Source organism: Physeter macrocephalus, chromosome 2 (assembly GCF_002837175.3).
Source record: "Physeter macrocephalus isolate SW-GA chromosome 2, ASM283717v5, whole genome shotgun sequence".
NCBI lineage: Eukaryota > Metazoa > Chordata > Mammalia > Artiodactyla > Physeteridae > Physeter > Physeter macrocephalus.
In genome coordinates this window covers 96,620,712-96,643,427 of record NC_041215.1, presented here as the reverse complement: position 1 = coordinate 96,643,427, position 22,716 = coordinate 96,620,712, and the positions used below count along the sequence as shown (strand labels likewise).

Here is a 22,716-nt window from a genome sequence, read left to right as displayed (position 1 = left end):
CGCAGGCTCCTGTGGGAACTGCTGCTTCTTCCACGCCAGCCAGAGCTGTACTCACACCACCGCCTCTCACCCTCTCCTGCTTCCTGCTGCTCCCTAGAGAAACGTTCTGTGGGCTCTCCGCGGCGATATTCCCAGCCTGCATCCCGTTACAGCCAGGCGGCGCGCTCCTGCACGCTAGAGCGCCGGGCGCCAGCAGGACGCCCTCTCCTCTGTGCCCTTTTTCCCCTCTCCTCCCTGCTGCGACCGCTCCTTAGCCACCTCCACCCTCACCAGCTCCAGCTCAGAGAGACGCCACCCAGCCGCGGCGGGCGCTCGCCGCCCGGGGTCACGCACAGAAGAGGGGCGCGAGATCTGACCCAGCGCTCGGCAGGGGGCGTCCTGCGGCGGAGAGTGAAAGGGCAGGTGGTATTTAAAGGTGTGGGAGTCGCCCGCTCTGAAGCCCGCGATTCTCACTTGAGCTATCCCCGCCTAGCCCCACTCGGGCCAGCGCCTGGTGAGCTAGCCCATCTGTGGCGTCGGCCGTCGTCTCCTCCTAGCACCTCCTCGCCGACCCCTCCCTCCGGGACCTGCATGCCGCTCCGCCAATCAACGCCCGACTGCCTCTTCCCACGTGATCCCGGGCGGGCTAAGGACCTGCTGCTTCCCAAACGCCAGAGGGATGCGGGCGGCAGAGCGCGAGAGGCGGCTGCTAGGCTGCTGGGCGCTTTGACTCTCCCTCCACCCAGCCCCCTTGGGCTCCTCTCCTCTGCCCTCTGGACTCTGGTCTCCTCCTGTTGCCCCGGCTTGCCAGAGCCCTCTGCTTATGGCAGCAGCTTACCGCGTCTCTGGTGCGGCTTTTCGGTGCACGACCCTCTCGCTCCCGGGGCTGAGCCGGGTCACTGGATGTTGCTGAAACTCTGGAGATCATGCGCGGGTTTGGCTGCTGCTTCCCCGTCAGGTGCCACTGCCGCCGCCGCCGCCTCTGCTGCCGCTGTCCGCGGGATGCTCAGTAGCCCGCTGCCTGACCCCCGCGATCTTGTGTTCTTCGGGAGCCGTTTGCTGCTGCAGAGTTGCGCGAACTAGTCATGGTGCTGTGGGAGTCCCCGCGGCAGTGCAGCAGCTGGACACTTTGCGAGGGCTTTTGCTGGCTGCTGCTACTGCCTGTAATGCTACTTATCGTAGCCCGCCCGGTGAAGCTCGCAGCTTTCCCTACCTCCTTAAGTGACTGCCAAACGCCCACCGGATGGAACTGCTCTGGTAAGTCCAGAACCCCAGCCCCCGACCCCTTAACCCCTCAGAGGAAACGCGCGTTTCCAGTACAGACCAACCTCCCCAAGTGCGCCTCCCCAGCCCCTCGACTCCAACCGCTCCAAACCCTTGAGACCACCGACCTCCACCCAGAGGAGCACAGAGAACTGTTCCAGGCCGCTAAGGAAGGGGGCGGGGGTCCTGGGGAGGACAGAAAGTGCAGGTGTAGAAACCTTTGCATCCTTGCACTTAAACTGGAGCTGCGGAGATTTTAAGAAATATTAAACGGGATGGTTTTGTGGATTCACTGAAAAGAGCACCAATCCTTGGGGAAACATTAAAACAGAACCTTTTCTGTCACTAAAGAAAAAAGTCTAGCAAAAAAGAGAGAGAAATAAGTTTATGAGAAAGAACGAGCGAGAAAGCAATAAATTAAATGGTGACTTCACGGGAAACACTGATTACTGGCAAAAGTGCCATGAGGGTGCACTTGTCTGGCATTCAAGACCAGGTCATAGAAATTCTAAAGGAGCTTGTGTTTCAAGAGATTCAGTTACTCTCTCTCTGTCTCTCTCTCTGTGTGTGTCTCTCTCTCTGTCTCTGTGTGTGTCTCTCTCTCTCTGTCTCTCTCCACACGCACAAACATGCATACACATCCTCCTTCTCTAGTTGGCTGCAAAAGACGTTGTTTTTGCATCCCCGAATTGCCTCTCTCTTGCCTCCCTCCCTAAGCTCCTAGATGGTCGAAGGAAGTTGAGATGAGAACCATTCGCCCGTCTACCAGGCCGGGCTGTGCATGACCAAGGCCGGGCAGGCTCACGGGTAGGCGGGCGGAGGGCAGCACTGACCCCACTGGGCGCTGACTCCTCCATTTTTGGGCAGGCTTCCTTGGAGTGCGTCAGGCGCTCTTCTTGCTTGCTCGGGTCCCTTCCGAGTCTGAACGCGAGAGCTTGGCAAGCTTTGCTGTGCTGAAGCCTCCTAATTAAATAGGGCCCGAGGATGGGAGTTGCTGCACTGTCCGAGTAGCTTCGCATTTCAGTATGACAGCCCATAGTCTACCGGCGGGATTGTGGTGTGATTTCAATGGCATTTTAAACTGCATTAACATGCCTGGGTATTGTCCCCAAGGTCTGGTCTGTTCTAGTTTTAGCAAGTGTGTATGTAATTTTTCATCTTCTGTATATATAATTCCACCGAAGTTGAATCTACCTCTGAATAAAGTGGCTTTCGGGGATGTGTGTGAGCTGAAGTGTATGTAACTTTGGAGAAGAGGGAATGACCAACTGTAACTTATAGGATAAAAGAATATGTCGTCCTGGGTAGTTACTGATGTAAATTCCACAAGGAAAATTATTATACATCATTGTAGTTTGCGCTTTTTAAAGACAAGTTGAGATTTGCAACCCTGTTAGATTTGGGTCAATATATTGCCCTTGCTCTGTTTTTGGCAATTTCTAAATTTGGCATTTTTATAAAACTCAGCATGTTTTCTTTAACTTATTCGTGGCTCATGCATGTAAATATGTTATTTTGGATAGACTAATTTCCACTTTGCAGGTACCTAATCACTTTTTTAGGTGCTTTATCATAGGAATATTAAGTACTGCAAAATCGTTTGGAATGTTAATAGCTTTGTAGCCCAACATGACTAGTTTGCTTCATCCCTAACTATGGTACTGTTTTAGGAACTAACTAACTTAAATATGAAATTGGGGTTGACAATCAAGAAATTCATTATTACCAGATATCTTATAAGGATCTGCAGAAACTAACGAAAATAAACTGGTTTTCCAGGCAGATTGTCCAGAACCTGGCACCCCCCTTTACCCCTGTTAACTTGGAGGTGATCAATCTTCATTTGAGCCAGACAGACCATCAGAGAAAACACTGTGCCTGTTTATCTTTATTATTGGGGCTTTGTTTCCTCTTTGTCTGGAAAAATTCCAAATAAGGGGTTGTTGCAGACCTTAAAGCAAAAGAATGATTAAAGATGAAGAAATGGTAAAAGGCATTCTGAGACCATCACCAGCTCTTTTCTAAAATGTGAAGTTTGGGGGTCATAAACTATAGTCTACTTAGTGAGAAAATAATAAGGAAGCTAAGAAGCAAGTGTTAAATATTCATCCACCACTGCCAGTATTAACCCAAGCTAAAATAAAAGCGCATTATAAAAAAAGCATATTAAAAGACAATTGACTAGAAAAGAATAGTGAAAAAAAGAAACTAACATTAATCACTTAACTAGAATTTTTTTAGGTTGTCAGTAAAGAATGACCTTGCAGTACAGCTATGGTTGTTGGAATTAAAATTTAGGGCAGTTCTTTTAAAGCTTCAAGATATTTCTTTTTTTGTTCAAGTCTATAACATTTAATGACTGGCGTGTTCTCTTTAAATTTGAGGTTATGATGACAGAGAAAATGATCTCTTCCTCTGTGACACCAACACCTGTAAATTTGATGGGGAATGTTTAAGAATTGGAGACACTGTGACATGCGTCTGTCAGTTCAAGGTAAGAAGTCTGGTATTTGCATCTTCTAATTCATTAATGAGACGACAAAGCAGAGATCTTCTTTTACAGCCCATCACTTGGCAATTTATAGCTATGCAAGCTAAGAGGAAAGCTGGCACCAAACAAAAGTACTGGCAAGAGAGCCAACTGATGTCAAAAAGGCACAGCTTTTTGGAGAAATGTATGTGTCACAGTTATAAATGCCACTGGAGGTAGAAAGCTTCAGGTTGTTCTTTTGGTGTGTCAAAGGAAAATTATGTTTCTGTGCCCCTTCTAACATGCATGCTATAAGTCAACTACTGGGGATAATAGTCAAAATCATTGCTCGATTAGAAGTGTGGATTTATACTTTTTTTTTTTTTGATTGGGGCTATCTTCTTTCAGTCATATTTCTCTGTTTTAATGGTCTTGGGTTTTATTATCCTGGCAATCTGGTTAAGTTTTAAAATGAACTCCTTATATATGTGACTTTAAAACTACTGTGCTAGTTTAGAAATCACAGCACTTATTAATATTTGTCAGCTTTTCATGGATACCACATTCAATTACAACTGAATCTCCCAGGAATCCAAAAGAGCAAATAGACAAAAGTTATTTCATAAACATGAGGAAGATGTTCTTTGTCTCATGTTAAAAAAATAAATAAAAATTAAAAGAGAGAGCGATTGCAGTTGTGGTATTATCCAAACTAGGTTATTAGTATTTATTAAAGATAGAACTCAGTGTCATTATTATAGTCATCATCTAACAAATGTTTTCTACCATGTGAAGTATAAGCCTTTTTTTCTCTCAATATGTTTTTATAATTCAAGTATTAGAGATGTTGTACTGATATCTTACGTTCACCTTTGAGTGTTGTTGAATTACTTTTAAAAATACACATCAAATCTAACAAACGGTTCAACTAGAAAATATTCCCATTAATGAAAGTATATACCGGGGATAAGGGAAAATTTTTCCAAGATTGTAAGCAAAACTTTAAAAAAAATTAAAAAGGCTATAAAACAAATAAAATATTAAAACTCAAATTCAGGTCTAAAATTTGTTATAGTACAATTGTCTCTCAGTATCCACGGGGATTGGTTTCAGGACCACCACAAATACCAAAATCCAAGGATGCTCAAGTCCCTTATATAAAATTATGTAGAATTTATATATAACCTATGCACATCCTCCTGTACACTTTGTCATCTCTAGATTACTTATAATACAATGTATATGCAATGTAAACATTGTAAATACAATGTAAATGCTATGTAAGTGGCAAATTCAAGTTTTGCTTTTTGGAATTCTCTGGAATTTTTTTTTCTCTAATATTTTCTATCTGAAGTTGGTTGAATCTGAGGATTTGGAACCCCCAGATTTGGAGGGCCAACTGTATGTAATATTTAGAATTGTTGATGAAATTTAAATATTTTAGGTTAAGTTCAACCTCCCAGTGAGAGAAAGAAGGGAATTCACATTTAAATATGGTTTTGAATGGCTTATAGATAAGCTAGAAACTTCTTGGACATTATTTTTTTCTTCCTAAGAAAAGTAATAAACAGCTGATATTTGTAAAGTGCACCACCACCTGGTGGGTAAGTATTGCTGTGCCCAGGTTATAGTCATTAGACCATACGATAGTGTTGGAAACATTAATGCATATTTAATATTCATGCAACACCAATTTCTAAGGTCTCTAGCCATACTGAACAACGTAATTATGTTCTTTCAGTGAACTACTTGAGAAAGATGGAGCATAAGAACTCTGCAAGTCATACTTCATACAAACATTAACTACGGGGAAAATATAGTTGGATAAATCATTAGTTAAAGGCCCACAGGATTTTGTGGATTTTTCCCTTTTCAGTTTGTAATTCCCAGAAATTTTTCTTATTTTCGTAACCAAGGGTAGACATAAGAAGTGAACTCATATACAGTATGAAATGAACCAAGAAGAATGTTCCTCAAATGGAAAGCCATAATTATAACAAGATTTCGCCAAGAGAAAAAAAATGAGTTCACAAAATTCTAAATGGATGCATGCTACTAAAAGAAAATTTATAATTTTCTTATTAAAGAAATTGTGTTCAGTTTTCAGGTTGCACAGAGGGTTTGGGTATAACTTTTATCAACAAAGGTATTTATGTTTTTCACGCATTCAGTCAGCCAGTTACATTTGTCATTAATTTAAATAATCGTTGAGTGGTATAGATTGCGGGGGGTGGGGGGAGTGAATGCGAGTTTGAATAAGAAACTAAAATGTAAATTTCCTTTTCCTAATGCCTGTAGCATTTAAAATTTACTACTAGATTACTGCTGCTATTAGTTTCCGTGTTGCAAAGTTGTCAGGAGAAAATAAACATTTCCCTAGTGGAAAATTTAGACTCTGTACATACCAGGAATAGAGGATGGCAGGATTAAGTTCAAGATCACAAGTTGTGAAAGAATAATAGATATTTTAAGCTAGGAGTATCTTGACTCAGTACTTTCAAATGAATTTGAGAATTTTTTTTTCCCAGTCTGATGAAAAGGCAGATGTCCTGAAAAATCTATTTTTCTATATACTGTTCTAAACTAGCTTAGGTCATCTACTCTGTTTCTCCTGCTTTCAGAAACAAGTTCAAATTCTTCTATTCAAAATGGGTGCCAACTGTGGTCTTTCTGGCTGAGAGATAAATTTCAAAGAGAAGTGGGTATATGAGTGTATAATCTATGTTTTTCAGTTTGGATTACAATTGGAGCACTAAGGTGAACAAATATTTATCTTCACTTCTCTTAGATGATTTATGATAAGCATATTCTACCCTTCAAACATGTTATCTCATTTATTTCTCACAATTGAGTGAGATAATTATTTTCTCCTCCTTTTACAGATAAGGAAATTAAGACCCATAAATATAAATAACTTACCATTAAGTGGTGATCCTAAAGCCAGAACCTAGGTCCTTTGACACCAATCTAATTTTTTCTAGGACATTATACATGCAAATAAAAACATTATAACAACAACAAAAGTACCAGTTTATTGTAGACAACTCTTGATATCAAAAGTAGAACAACTAATTCTTGGATGATGAGATGAGTTCCAGCAATGGTCTGCGACCTCATGCATCCTACCTTCCTCTCTATATACCAAATGATATCCTGGTCATTCTGGTAAATCAGTTGTGGTTTGAAAATTTAGAGACAGTGGATGGATGAATGGATGGCTGGATGGACGGACGGATGGATGAATGGATGGGTGGATGGATAAAAGAAGGAAGGGGGGAAGAAAAGAAGACACATATGCAGCTATTCATAGATAGCACTGGTCATATCAATTAGTATGTAATGATCAATGATCACTTTATAATTTAAAAATATGATGTAGCCTTATGTTTTTCAGGTATCATTTATTCAAATGTGAAATGTTTTCATTTAATAAGCCACGCTTTAGATCTGCAATTGTTCCAGTAACTAGGACTGTATAACACATTGCCCAGAAGTTAGTGGCTCAAAACAATGAACATTTATTTTGCTCATGAATCTGCAGTTGGACAGGGCTTAATGGAAGCACCTCATCTCTGCTCCCTTTGGCGTTAGCTGAGCCGGGGAGGGAACTCAAAGACTTGGTTCTGTACTCTTCTCAGGACTCTCACTCATATACTGGACTGTCAGCTGGGGACCTTGGTCCTTCTCCATGTGGATCTCTCCATTTGGACTAGTTTGGGCTTCCTCACAGCACAGTGGCTGTGTTTCAAGGGCAAGCATCCAGAGAGTGAGAAAGAGCCAGGTAGAGGCTGTATCCTTTAACGACCTAGCCTCAGAAGTCACACAGAGTCACTTTCACCATAGTCACAGGCCTGCCCACTCACTTAAAATCATAAAAAATTTTCCATAGGAAAAAATGTAATCACAGAGAAGTAAAAGTTACCTATGGAATGATCAAAGGATTGGGACATATGTGGGGGTTTTATCGCTTTCTTTTTTGGAAGAGAAAACATGCCATATCCCAAGCCATTATTCCTAAGCCTTTGACAACCAGGAATATAACAGAATTCACTTAACATCTGTGGAGCGCCTTCTATATGCCAGACTCTATGGAAGGTGCCGACAGTATATAAAATGTAAGTTATACATAGCTTCTAGTTGCTGAAATCTCAGTTAAAAGAAATTCTTATTAACCAAACAAGCAATAAATCATATGAAAAATTTCTCACATAAATTTTTTGTTCATTTGTAGCAAACAAATTCCATATATTCATTGAATCCACTGGTGTGACATGTTGCTGCTTTCTTAAGCAATGTGGACATTTTGGAACAAAATCATTCACTGAAAAAACACATATTTGGAAAATAAACTTAAGATTTTTAAAACATCTGAAGGAAGCAGAATCACTTTTCCCCTGAGAGGAAGTTTGGACAACACATACATTTATGAGCTTAACCATCTGGCCCTGAGTCTTGTTTTTTCTCTACCAGCCAACTATGTGGCCTTTAGCAAGTCACCTAACATCTGAATCTGTCCCTTCCTCTGAAACTGAGCAGTATTCATGATTACCACTGATTATTTCCAATAATTTGGCATATTTTAATGTAGTAGTTAGCTTATTTTTTTGTACTTAGGGTTAGCCTGTGTTCCTTTATTTTTCTAATTTTAGACACGCATGCTTCAGTGCCGATGTTAGATGGTAACTCTGCTAGTTAAAATATATATCATGAAAGGCACATAATTTACATTTCTTTTTATAAATGAGTATTCCAAAGCATTTTGAAACATGACTCTTAATCCTCCCAAATGCCCCAGTTAACCATTTCGAATGAGGGAACTAAGCTATAAACTTGTTAAATATTTCATTTTTGAGTGATATACACAAGGTCCTACACTAAGGCAGTGAGAGAAATGGGAGAACCTGGGACCAGACTTCCACTCCTGAGCCTTAATGATTTAGAGTATGCTTCCTCCGTGTGTTATTCATTTTAATGAGTGCAAGTCATGGTAGTAAGGGCCAAAAACATTGTGCTGATTATCTACAGTTAAGCTCTTTTCAACTCCATACAAATCTTCCTTTTGGCTTGTGCATAGAACTTGGCAGCTCTGTTTTTAGCACTGTTCACATTTGGCTTACTACATCCTTCAGAAGTGGCATATGAGCACTTTATCAGTTTATTCGATATTTTAAGATGCATATCAGCATTGTGTACTAGCACTTGACAGAGATAATAAATACTTCCCACCCCTCACTCCTCATCTTCTGACTACATCTGAATAATCTACAGAAGTAGATGAGAAGGATAAACAGAGAAATTCTAGGTATTAGAGAGAAGAAAACATGGGCCCAAGTAATCTACACACAAAGTATTGTAACCAGGGCTGGAGACGAAGATTAAAAGGTAACCTGGGACAAAAAGCTAGGAACCAAGCATGAGAAGCTAACTAGCCCAGCTGTTCACACTAATTATGACTCTCATCTGCCTACTGAAAAGGTCAACAAGTCTATTGACTATAATATGTTACCAGCTGGTCACTTCTTTCTTGTCCCTCTTCCATGTTCTCAGATACCATTGTAGTGGTAGTGGGTACTCATAAATCCTCCCTACATTCTCCTGTCCCCTATGCTGAACACAGCCCATTTATCAAGCACCTGTCCATCCACCTGCCTCCCTGGCCATGGTTCTGACATGAGCACCACCTCCATTTATTTGTTGTCTCTTCAGTATTGCTTATTGGAAAACTCAACTCTTTACTGACATTTTCTTATTGCCTTTTTTTTTTCCAGTAGTGATAAAGATGTTCAGTTTTATGGTAGGTCAGTTTTCAGGTATATATATATTTGGAAAGCTTGTGGAAGACAGCCCTTACACAGGTATCACCTGGTCAAAAGTGAATTGCCTACTGAATTAAAGATCCTCATGAGTGAAAAATTCCTATCAAAATAGTTTTTAAAATATATTAATGTAGATAGACTGAGTCTGGTAGCCATATAGTGTAACTGTGGAAAGGAATTATTATACAGAACCTTCCAGAATGTCTAGATTAGAAATTGTAGAAATAAAGATTTTAAAAATATGTTATATTTAAAATATTTCAATCATTTTAATCATATTTAAATAATTTCTAAATAGATATGATTTAGTATCTAAATTATCTTGTTAGGAATTATGGTGATTATGAGTGTCGTACAATTTGAATTTACTATTAGGAGAATAGTACATAACTATTAGTTAAAAATTATATTTAAGTTTTTCAATAATAGTTGTAAAGTCAGATTCAAAAAACTGTCATTTCAGAGAACATTGTCTTACACCATTTAAAAAATGGTTAGGATGGTTAAGCTATTACAAAAAGGCAATGAACAAGAGGTAAATGGTTGATTGGTAAGGAAGTACAGATATTGTAAGAAAATAGAGTAAGAAAATGAATCTCAGGTTTTTATCATCAGATTATAACCATATTGAGAATTTGCTTTTTTGCATAAATCCTTGAGTTGAATTTAACTTTTGATAGAGTTTTAGGTTTATTATCATATATATTAAAACCCTACCCATCTCAATAAATTATTGGTTATTTTATATGTGTTATGAATTAGCACATCAAAAATCCAAATATTTTAATAAGAAGTAGAAAACAGAAAAGTGTTTTCACATACATGTATATGTATGATTTGTTTTACTTAGTTTCTGGCATGGGTGAGTATTTATAAATAATCGTCTTGATCATTACATTTGTTATAATTAAACAATGTAGCGCATCAGTAGATAATCACATCAGTGGTGTAATTAGCAGGTATAGAACACAGCCAAGTATCTCTAATGCCTTAGAGTGTGATTACATTATCATGAGTACACCCTGTAGGTTGCCTAATTTCCATTGTAAAATGTGTACATTTTAGTAATGAGGTTGTTTAAAAATGAACTTTTTGTTTTATGAAATATAGTTTAAGTCATACTTTTGAACAGTCAATCAAGTTTACATATGGTTCAGTAGTTGTTGATTTTTTTTTCTGTATTCCATGGTCTGTCGTTTCTTTCTACACTGTATCTACATCAATATCCAATGGTCTAAAGATATATGAAAACTTAATTAGTAATTCAAATGTCTTATCCAAATATTTAGAAATTTGTAAAGATTCAAATTCAACAAAGGAAAAACATACTAAGGAGTAACTGAATTCTTTGGCATTTCAGCTATATACTTCTGCTCCAAGCACAGATAGACACTATTTTTGAATAGCTTGAATACTGTAACATGTTCTGATTTTTTTCCATGAAACCATATGGGCCACACACATATCAGAAAAAAAATTAAATAATATTGATGCATTTGTTGTTATATCTTTTTATTATTGCTTGTCCTATCACTTTGCTGGAATTGCCTGATCAGTTTAGAAGTTCTTTTTCCCCCTATCTGAATCAGATGACTCGACATTGCTTTTGTGTATCTTTGAATGGTGTCCTTACAAGGTCAAAGACTTGCTGGATACAAGGGGGATCACTGAAAATGAAGACAAGTGCTTTCTTTTGTAAATGATGATTTCTGTTCAAGATGTCAGAGGCATGCAGACTCCAGTACTAACCATAGGCTTACATCTGTGTGCTCCCCAGTGCAACAGTGACTATGTGCCTGTGTGTGGCTCCAATGGGGAGAGCTACCAGAATGAGTGTTACCTGCGGCAGGCTGCGTGCAAACAGCAGAGTGAGATACTGGTGGTTTCTGAAGGATCATGTGCCACAGGTATGTATGTGATCCTGAAGACTCCCGAAAACCTTCGGAATGGATTCTGAATCCAAAAACCATGTCTTGCTTTTCATGTTATGGCCTGTTTATTGTTATCCAAATAAATAATCCAGACTATATATTATTAGCTAGACAAGCCTCTTATTCTTTCGTACAAAGTATGCATTATTGTTATTCTCTGTCTTTTTACATTTCAAGTCACTTCTGGAAGAAAGATAAATGTACCATAAGGACATTGGTAGATTTTAATATGTATGTTATTTAATGAAGTACAGACAGCTGAATAACATAATTAGAAATCTAGATTGACTGCTCAGCTTCCAAACATAAGAAACTTATCTATGCATGAATAAAATATGTTTGTTTGTGTGATTGTTTGTTTGTAACAATAGGATCATCTGGTGGAAGGCAGTTTGCAGATTTGGGTTTGGAAGTTAAGATGTGTCTAACCTTAGCAGCCCTACAAAATGCTCCTCTTGACAGTGAGCTGATTATACTGAAGAATGTATTGGTGATAGACGTGACTTCTAATGACATCTGTCCTTTCTGACACAGTCAGCCTGGCCTCCCACAAACCTTTTTAGTTATATTGTACCAAGAATGCTCTAAAGAAAGTAAGGAAGAAGAGTGACTTCATAGGCTCTTTGGTTTTTCAGGTTTTCCTTTTGAGTACAATGGTTATTAGAGCTGAATAGCATTACAGGAAGGAAAAAAAAAAAGAGGAATACAGCCCAACTTGATAAAGCCATGCTGTAAAATGAAGCTGAGTTTTCAGGTTAGGCTTGAAACATTAAAATCACATATATTAAAGAAACTTTAGTGTCCCTTGATAGTTGTTCTTAATGGCAAATAAACATCTTTCTGGAAAGTCATAATTTCTGAGGAATTGGATGGTATAAGCATATTCAAGAAAAATAATAATGATATAAGGACTTTCTTCAAAAGTGGAAATATAGAATAGTGTCAAGAAAGGTCTATTTTATTGAAAGTCTCTCTCAGATTACAGGTATTTCTATTCTAGGGAATTATATTTAAAATTATGTGTATGATGGCTGGGGCAGGGTGGTAAATGAGCAAGAGAAAGTCTCATATTCTTTAAAACAGGGGTCCCCAGCCCCTGGGCCACAGACCAGGGCGAGCCAGCGAAGCTTCATCTGCCACTCCCTGTTGCTCCCCATCACTCGCATTACCACCTGAACATCCCCCCCACCCCAATCCGTGGAAAAACTGTCTTCCAGGAAACCAGTTCCTGGTGCTGAAAAGGTTGGAGACTGCTGCTTTAAAAGATTGTCTTAGGCCTATTGATTGTTAGCAGTTGACAATGTTCCAGGTTGTACTGGTGACTACCAAAGTTTCTAAGAATTAGCAGAAGAGAAAGGTATCATTCCTCATGAACAGCGATGTAGGCTTTTTCGTTTTGGTTTTGGTTTTTAAGTAGTCTTTTCTCCTATTTGATTCTTTGCCTCACAATGTGGATGTCCTTCCTGCAAAGGTGATTGGGAGGCAAGTTGGACTGGTGCACCACTTGCTTATTTGTTAGAGCTAACAGATCATTGCCATTCAATCTATGAATGAGAAGTAATGCATGGAAGTAAGAGCAACCTGTGAGAGTTATTGGACCAGGAGTGATGTAGGCAAATACTAGAGAGTACTGAGGAATGGATTTGCTTATTCAAGATCACATAGGATATCTGTGTGTCTCTGACAATAGCCAATGAGGATCAGTGGGCAGTAGTCACAATAAGCAGTCATGAAGTTATGGGTTGGCTAACAATGGTAGGAAAATCTCTCTTTCTTACTTTCCAACCTCCAAGTTCTTGTCAGCACATTCAGTCACATTCTTCTGATTCATTCAGTCTTTCCATTCTAGTCCCTAATGTGTTGCTTGTACTATGAAAATAAACACTTGACTAAGTAGAAAATTTAATCACAACTGAGTAATCCATCCCTAGCTTATTCACAGACTTAGATTTCTGCAGGATTTAATTAGTAAGTTGGTCTTGCTGAATGCATCTTCCATTGACTTGTAAATTTAAAAGCATTTTGATCTGAATAATGATGGTGGGACCAAAGTAATTTTGATTAACCAGGTCTGACTGTAAATAAATTGGAGTTCTGACTTTTGATCTAAAAGAGATTCTCATTCTTTTCTTCATAGATTTTCCTTTTTTTTAAATGCTATTTGACACTGAATGGAGGTGACAAGTTGTGATCTCTAGGAATAAAAGGCAGTAGAAGATATAACTTTATTACATTTCATTGAACTTACAAATCATTTTTTGTCTGGAAGATGGTTTCCTATTGGGCAGTCTGCTCAATAGCCTCACTGTCAATTTCACTTTTTTGCCTTATAAGAAATGTATTGACTAGGAGCCCAGATTCAGGTGCAACAGCATGACTTCTTTTCTTAGGTGTTTCCTCATTAGCCTCACTAATAAGGCTTTAGTAGGCTACTTGTCTCTGGTTTGCAAAGGTGATTCATTTTATAGTGAAGAAACCGTTAAAGCTTCCCATCACTATTTTATAATGATGCCATGGACTTAAGTGACCATTTGTTTTCAATTTATTCCTCCTTTCTTCACTATCTACTTAATTTGGGTCAAATCAAACACAAATTGTCTTAAGGATCATGGTCCTTGAATTTTTAGAAACATACATGGGGAATACAAGCCAAAATACTACTGCCATTTTTCTTGATTTTCTCCAGCCATATGTACTTAGCAGAAAACGTATAGATGAATAGGCAAGATGTTCACTCAAAATTTTAATTATTATGTTCTAGACATAGTGATAAGCATTTAAAATGTACTGTTGTGCAGTTATCCTCAAAATAGTCCAATGAGATAGACATTACTATACCCATTGACTAGAGGACCAATAAGCTTAGGAAGGTTGAATAACGTTCCTTATGTTATCCAATGAGTATGTTTGGAGCTTGGAATACATAAGCTTTTATGCATTTTCTCTTATGTGTGTGGAAGTATAGAGAGCTAAACAAGACATGGTTCTTGATTTAAAGATGTTTACACTTAGTGGGAAAGGAATAAGAAACTATACACATTCAACTAAAACACAGGTAGAATGTATTAATGCTGTAATAGTACAATCTGTTATTAGCCTCTGATGATTTAATAATACTGAATTAAGCTTTCAAATTAATTCAAATAAAGTCAGTTAAAATTCTAGCTGTGAAAAGATACAAAAAGGAGACTTGACAAATTTTGACCATTCAAGCACTGTCCTGTCCAAAGTGATTGTGCTGTGACTTAGGACTCAGTTCAGTTGACAGGACTATTTTCCTATTATAGAGATGAATGTATCAGCCTTTGTTTATCTGTTACCTTAAAACAATCAAATCATATGATTAGAATCCTTATTTGAGTCTACTTTTACTAAGAAGGGTTTTTATTATAAATTGTTTTACCAATTAGCTTGCCTTTAAGGAAAGGATAGCCTGGCCCAATGACTTGCTCCTTATTCATGTAAGCAGTTAATGACTTGACGTTCTGATTTAATAAAGGGTTAAACCTTGTGAATTTAGTTAGTCTGGGTCTCCACCAAGGCTGACAATTCAAACTACTGCTCCTTCATGACAGTGCTAATGTCTAACATAATGACAAAGAAAACTACTGGGGAGGCATCCATTCTTCCCTGTGGCAGCCTTCTGTAGATTTTCATACATCATGCCTCTTTCTATGAGTGCCTCTCAATAAAGTGTCATGGAGGCAAACAAGTAGAAGTAGTAGTTTATTTTAATTGGTCTAAAACAGCAAACACTAATTCGTGGAGTGGCATTTGATATAGGTCTTGAACCCTGGTTGAGATTTCAATGTAAACTGAGGACATATCAGACAAAGAATACTAGTATTAGTCTTATTTCCCAGTATTAACATTAAAAATACATAGCCAAATGTATTTAGAATGGAAGGAAGTGGGGAGACAAAAGGAAGATGATGTCTCCACTTAACAGGTGGAAGCAAATGGAAACTCCATGGTCTTGACTCTAAACTAGGAAATTGAGTGTTTCTGGGAAATGAGTTCTCAGAAATTGACAACTTTCAGGAGTTGTAATTATGTGGGAGGGAGGGGAGAGATGTGGAGAAAGAGAAAGGTAGAGGGAGGTTATTGTCTTTTCTGCCAGCATCACCTAGGGTATAGCCACTTTTGATCACAAAGGCAAAAGTTAAGCTCACTCTTCCACCGATTTCAAAACTGAAAGATGCTTTTGGGTGCAGATAGACTCATCCACAATTGTGGTATTTGGAAAACATATTAGCTCTTATATAAAAAGATATTCATTTTTAAACTGTTTTTCCCTTTGTAATGCAATGTACAAGAATATAAGCCTTAATTATGTGTTTATTTGCCACAAGTCTTAGACTGTTTAATTTCTAAGTCTCACTGATTGCTATAAGTATCTCATTTTTAATTTTTTGTGTTAAAGGCACCAAATTCATCTTGATTATAACAAAAATGAGAAGTTTTAACATAGTCAAGTTTAGAAATTATTCCAAAGCTAGATAATACTTTGTTCATGAAGTTTAAGAATGAAAATAATAAGGAATTTATTTTATAAGTTATAGTATAGAAATTAGATTGATGTGAATATGTTTTTCAAATTAAATATTAGTAATTTTTAAAATTATAGTACTGTATTAATGGAGAAAGTAAACATGAATTTTTTTTAATAAAGTCATACACAGTTTTTGAAGATGTTTTTCAAGCAAAAACAAATTATTTCCTTTTTTCCCCCCAGATGCAGGATCAGGATCTGGAGATGGAGGTAGGAGTTGCCTTTTTATATATTTGAAGACTCACATGTGGATATCACTCATGGACATTTACTTATGTATTTGCCATTACAAATATCTGAGATGAATTCACATTTTGCATTCTAGGAAAGGGAAGACAAAAAAATCATTCTCCATACTAAGTAAATATATATACCATGTAAATTATTTGATATGTTTATGAATATATCACATTCATTTATGTGTTTGTGTTTGAGTTTACTTTGAGATAAATCTGCATGTCAAACTTCCTAACAGAAGCCTCCAAGCATATTTGGCAGGACAGAAAACTCATGAGAAAATAATTTAAATATTGGGTTTTTAAAATACACAATTACAAGGTGCTGATATTAACACATACATAACTATCATGTATATAAGAACATAATTATCAAATTAATAGTTTGAAACTGAAGGAGCTTTAGTTCATAAAAGTAAAAAAGATAAACTTTAAACCAGTGAATATAAGATAGTGTCTTTACTTCTTTGATTAAATTAATCTATAGTTATTTTTACTAAAACAAGATATATTTAAAGAAGTAAGATAAGAGGCAGGCAGAAACTTTCAAAATTTGATCTGACATACTTACTGTCAAATAAGATTTTTTTTATGGATTGAACCTTCATTGTAAATTTCCCAAACTGCTTTTCCAAATGAAATCCAAACAAAATTCTACCTTTATACACAACAAGAAAAAATAGAAACAACTAAATATAATTTCAACAGTAATAATGAAAATAGAATGAGTAAAACATAAACATTCTCTCAAGGCCTCGCTGAAGTTGTATAAAATGATTAAATGTATGTTTCAAGTAAATTTTAGTTTTTAAATGAAGAATTTGATAAAAGAGGAGGAAAAGAAGGCCTTGGAGTCAGGAAAGTCAGAGCTCTACTGCTCACCTTATCTGGTTTGGGCAACACTTTAAAAATTTATCAAGTCGCCCTATGTAATGAATGAAAGGCTTAGCTAGTTCAAATAAGCAACACCCAGAGAATAAAATTAGAGCAGCATATTGGAGCACAATTTTTTTTCATAAAGATTAAAACTGAATAGGAGTCAAGATTCAGTACCATGAGAGTATGAATTTATTTCCATGTCATTAGGCATATGACATTAGGCCATCATTGGATGTTAATACAGTCTTTTACTATTTCTAATAAATTTTTTTTCACTAGCTGATTAATATAGTATTCCCAAAAAAACTTCCCTAGAAGTTTTGAAAAGAAGCTCTAGGAAAATTAAATTTTAAAGAGAAAAAGAAAGGAAAAAAGATAATTCCTTGAGTAGATATTTCACTATTGGAGTATTAAGAAATTAATCAATTTTTTAAATGTTGATTTTGGAAGGGAGCAGTTCTATGCAAAATTCTATATATTTCCCAGCTATTTAGTTTTATGTGTAGACTACTTAATTTGGCAGGTACTGTGTTGTTTCAACTGTTCCACTGTTCACACAATGTCTCGTTAATTTTTTAGCATCTTTAAAAACAAAAGTGTCTTCGTTGCTCCTTTTGTTAAAGCATCATGGTATACGTTTTTCTAATTGAGTCTTCTCCTCATATAATACATCATTTCTTCATTTTCTTAATAATAAGGTGTAGTGGGCTTCCCTGGTGGCACAGTGGTTGAGCGTCCACCTGCCGATGCAGGGGACATGGGTTCGTGCCCCGATCCGGGAAGATCCCACATGCCGCGGAGCGGCTAGGCCGGTGAGCCATGGCCACTGAGCCTGCGCATGCGGAGCCTGTGCTCCGCAACGGGAGAGGCCGCAACAGTGAGAAGCCCGTGTACCGCAAAAAAAAAAAAAAAAAAAAAAGGTGTAGTGGATTTTCAGACCCTAGTTTCCAGTTTTTCGTTCACTGTAATTAGCACAGGCAATTGACAGTGAAGTCAACCTCACTCTTCCTTGTTGCATTTTATATTGAAATCTTAGGTTCATTATTTTATCTGGTGATCTGAATAAGGTGATTTTTTAGGAAATCATTTTAATTTCATGAATATGACATTTATAACTTAAATTTCATATATTAGTTAGAAACTACTTTCATTTATTTTTTTCTCCTTTTTTATTTTTACTCTTCCTTTCAATTATAGTATTTTATAGTAACTTGGAGGAAAAAAAAAAAACAAAGCAACTTCTTAAGAGATAATTGCTTTTAGAAGAAAAAAAAGCATATAACCCTTGCTCTGAGAAGAAAAAAAAGCATATAACCCATTTAATTCTGAGTTGTATTCTTTTTAAAGAGTTGTTGTTCTGAAAGTTGTGGTAAACGAGTATTTACTCCTAACTGCATAATCCTTTTTCATTTTTAGTCAGAGACACAACAGTGTTTTTATTGAATTAATTTTTTCTAGTCTATGTGTTACTTTGCTCTGAAATACTAATGGTTTTAATTTTCTGTAATTTTTTTACTCTAATACAAAATGACAAAACGCTTAATAACTAGAACCCAAAAACATAGAGTGACCTGCACAATTCCATTTCACATATCCTTTGGATTGTACATAAAATACGTTTGACTTGCTACCTCTGCTATACAGAGGATGGACTTGCTCTGTATTGACTGAGTTCCTATTACCAAAATATCAGAGGAGCCAGAATCAGTTTCCTTTGAATTAACCAGAAGTGATTGAATTACCTGTGATTGTTTGGTTAATCCAACAATTCTAGCTAGTGATCGTTCTAACTGGTCTCTGTAGGATATATTCTCAATAACGTGTATTTGGTTAATAATTGGGGCATCTTTGCAAGCACTTTGGATGGTTAATGGTTATTTTTCTAATTTCTTTTAACAAAAGTTAATATAATTCCCAAATGGAGTGCACTGATCTGAATAGTGAAGTGAACAATTTTATTTGGAAAACACTTATATGTATGACTATCATAAATGATATCATTAAACCTCCAAATCCAAAATCACTTTAAAAATACATCAATTTTTACTTTTTAGATTGTCCTATATTCTTAAACAAATAAACATTACATTAGCATTGAAGATTAGACTTGATTATTTTAAAAATAATTTAAGTTTAGCTCACTTGCACAAGGGCATAGCTGTCATTTACTGCACTTGAGGGAACATTTTTACTACAATATAAAAGGGATCTAAATGTTTCATAAAATTTACGTTAACTTGTTTGTATACATTTTATAGAGGGTTTAAAAATCTTTAACCATCTATTCGTTTATTCAGATGAAACAATTCAAAGGGCTTATTACTTTATTTAGTAAAACATGTTTAGTGTGTCTTCATCATGGTCTGCAAAATGTGCATTCATTCATCAAGGTAATTTGTAGAGTAATAAGAAACAAACACTGCATACAAATCTTAAAGGTTGGCTTTTCCCATTTCAGTGACTGTATCCTCTTCTTTTAGTGTTTAAGAAAACTCATTAATACAAATAATAATTTTGTATTATTAGTTTTGAACATAAGACCAGCTGTTTATGGAATTCTTTGTTTTCAAACAAAAATCTTTAGTTGGAAAGGCATCTCCATCAGAGATTCTTTTGGATAGCCTCATACTTGAAAAATCAATTCAGGATAAATTATATATGTGATAATTATATATGTGTCCGATAGGAAGGTAATATGTGGTCATGTGTGGACCAAATTCCAAAGAATTTCAGAAAGTAGTAGAAAGAAAGGGGTTGGTGTTTCAAGTACTTATATATGTGGAGACTGAATGTTGTAAATAAGAAAACAGGTGTGTGTAGGAGGGTTAATAACATCTTCTCCACCCACAGACTTCCTTAAGCAACAAACACTGCGGTAAGAAAGAAATATTAAAGGAGCTTCCTTTCAAAACCTAAGGGTGTGTGGGTGATTAAGGGATAATTTTTAACACCTGCATTTCTTTCATAGTCTTTCAGTCATATTATAAAGATAAGATCATGAATATTTTCCATTACTCTTAACAATTATTTCTGGATTAACTAGACTTTTGATAGATCCCTAAAAACAAAAAATAAGTCCAGTAAAACAACAACTATATTTTAACTATTAAAATCATTATAAATATATTATCCTGCTAGAAGTCTGGAAGAATTCACGATTAAATTTTAGTAACATCTTATGGGAAGTTGTATGATAATGTCTGTATAAATAAAATGTCTCTAAGAGATACAGCATAGTTACAGTGGGTATATTTTTAATTCATGAGGTAAAATGAAACACTGGGCCTACTTATACAACTTATACAATTATATAGTTTTAAGAGAATTCTTTAATAATTAATCTCTTGGGCTTCCCTGGTGGCGCAGTGGTTGAGAGTCCGCCTGCCATTGCAGGGGACGCGGGTTCGTGCCCCGGTCCGGGAGGGTCCCACGTGCCACGGAGCGGCTGGGCCCGTGAGCCATGGCCGCTGAGCCTGTGCTCCGCAAAGGGAGAGGCCACAGCAGTGAGAGGCCCGCGTACAACAACAACAACAACAAATAATAATAAATCTCTTTAATTAAGAGATTAATGTCAGATATGTACAGCAACAAATCAAATTAAATTTACATTCATTATTTGTATAAAGTCTGATTTCTATTTTAATAATCCAGATAATTGTTATTACGATGACTTTAATGCACAGAATCAGTTATAGTATGTTTCTATTTAATGCAAAATTGTCCTGTGCAAATTATCTTTGTATAATATTACTTGGATGTACATAATTAAGACATTTATTTCATATATACTTTGGATAGAACAAGAAATATTTACATTGCAACAAACTGTCAACCCTAGGCTGTTTCTGATAGGTAGATTGCTAAAAACTAGAAAACAGTATTGTAACAAGTTTGAGAACTTAAAAATTATTTTTAAAAAATTCTAATTTTCTAATGTGCATTGTTTCTAATGTGGATTTGATGCTATTCAGGAATTAAGTTAAATTGAACAAGCCTCCTATAACCTGAGGACCATGGTAAGGTTTCTGGAGCTGTAAAGCTGAATATGACAGTTCTTTACATTCAAGGAGATTTACATGTAAATTCTTTTCCTGTCACACAATGGGAAAATTATGATTCTAATTATCAAAAGAGAAATAATCCCCTGTAGAAATAAATTGTTAAGTATACTATAAATAACAAGGAATTGAATTTTCATTCCATAAAATATTCTTATATCAGGCTAAGTAATGTTTTCTTCCATGTTGCTATACCCATTCCCTTTCCTGACCTCGATCCGTACCTTCTCTACCTTACTGTCATGGTCAAGTTCTGGCAAGCACAATGTGCCTCACCATGTATTTTCTCCATTGGGTACACATTACAGCCAAGGTCTGACAGGCATCAGTTGTAAGCAACTTCATCTGAAATACTGATTCAACTAAAAAATTCTACCACATTATTATGCAAGATTTGAGATTTTTCCAGGGCAATACATACGGGGAGGAAGCAGAAACTATCCTTGCGTTTGCTGTCCTACACCTTAGAGCTGCTCTTCTGCCTGGAGATGAGTTTATAGATAGCTGAACCACAAATGAAATTTATCTCAGGTTTTCATGGAGTAGAATCCATTTTGCTTTCTCTATACCTCAAAGAGAAACAATATTGTGATGTAGTAATGAAATAGAGGTAGGATGAATGAAGATAATGGAAAATGAAATTGGAAAAATATAAAAGAAGGAGGGAAACAAAGTGAGAATGATGGAAACTGAAAAGGGAGGAGAAGAAGCCTTTGTTACCAACATGGCTGTACTTTGTCTTCACACATGACTACCATCTTAAAAGTAACTTTTTTTCCCAGTAGAATGGTAATAATTGATTGAATTTCCAGAGAAGATTGCTTGGGAATGTGAAATGGATACCACAAACATTTTTTTCTGAATCACCCATTTGGGTTTTTAAAAACCATATCTAGGAAAATAAATGTAATCATTGTGTGCAGTGTGGTAGACATGGCTTTGGGTTAAGAATCAGGTAATTTGTATTCTAGATTTTTAATTGGCTTGAAGGATGCCTATTTGATTTTACTCTCAAGCTCCTTAGAGATTCATTTACTTTATTGGTAAAGGAGAATAATATCTGCTTATAGTAAAGATGGTTATAATAAACTAAAACTTATAATAAACAAACTTTGGACTCCAAAAAATCAAAAATGAAATTAAAAGAATTTGTTACCTTTGCCCTTTTTTCCCATTACTCTAAGAATATAATTTCTCTGAAGGGTTTAATTAGAAATTTGGATCTTTAAATTAGTGATTTTTAAGTTCATGGTCTAAAGTACTGATGCTGATATAATAAGAACTCTACAAATCCAACCACAGTATTTAGAGGAGATAGCTAGCTCTGCACCTTGAAGGGGAGTGAAATCATAGTGTTGATATGAAAGGAACTGCAGTTCTATAAGATAAATAAGAAATAAGGGATAACGTTTTAAAATTCAAAACAGTAAATAATTCTTAAAACTACAATGGCAGACATATTGCTTCCATAGAAATCTAAAACAGAAGAAATGGGAGGGATTCACAATTTGAGGGATTCAGTATACTTACAA

General features: G+C 36.5%; 1 protein-coding gene across 1 annotated transcript in view; it reads left to right on the top strand.

The window, feature by feature from the left end:
* The first annotated feature begins 653 nt into the window (after positions 1 to 653).
* The window catches only part of TMEFF2 (transmembrane protein with EGF like and two follistatin like domains 2), a 251,212-nt gene continuing 229,149 nt past the window's right edge, over positions 654 to 22,716 (top strand). The window contains exons 1-4 of the mRNA XM_007101996.3: positions 654 to 1,236; positions 3,627 to 3,736; positions 11,306 to 11,435; positions 16,195 to 16,221. Coding sequence (XP_007102058.1) covers positions 1,065 to 1,236; positions 3,627 to 3,736; positions 11,306 to 11,435; positions 16,195 to 16,221 — 439 coding nt within the window. The 5' untranslated portion in view covers positions 654 to 1,064. The remainder of the gene's footprint in view (positions 1,237 to 3,626; positions 3,737 to 11,305; positions 11,436 to 16,194; positions 16,222 to 22,716) is intronic.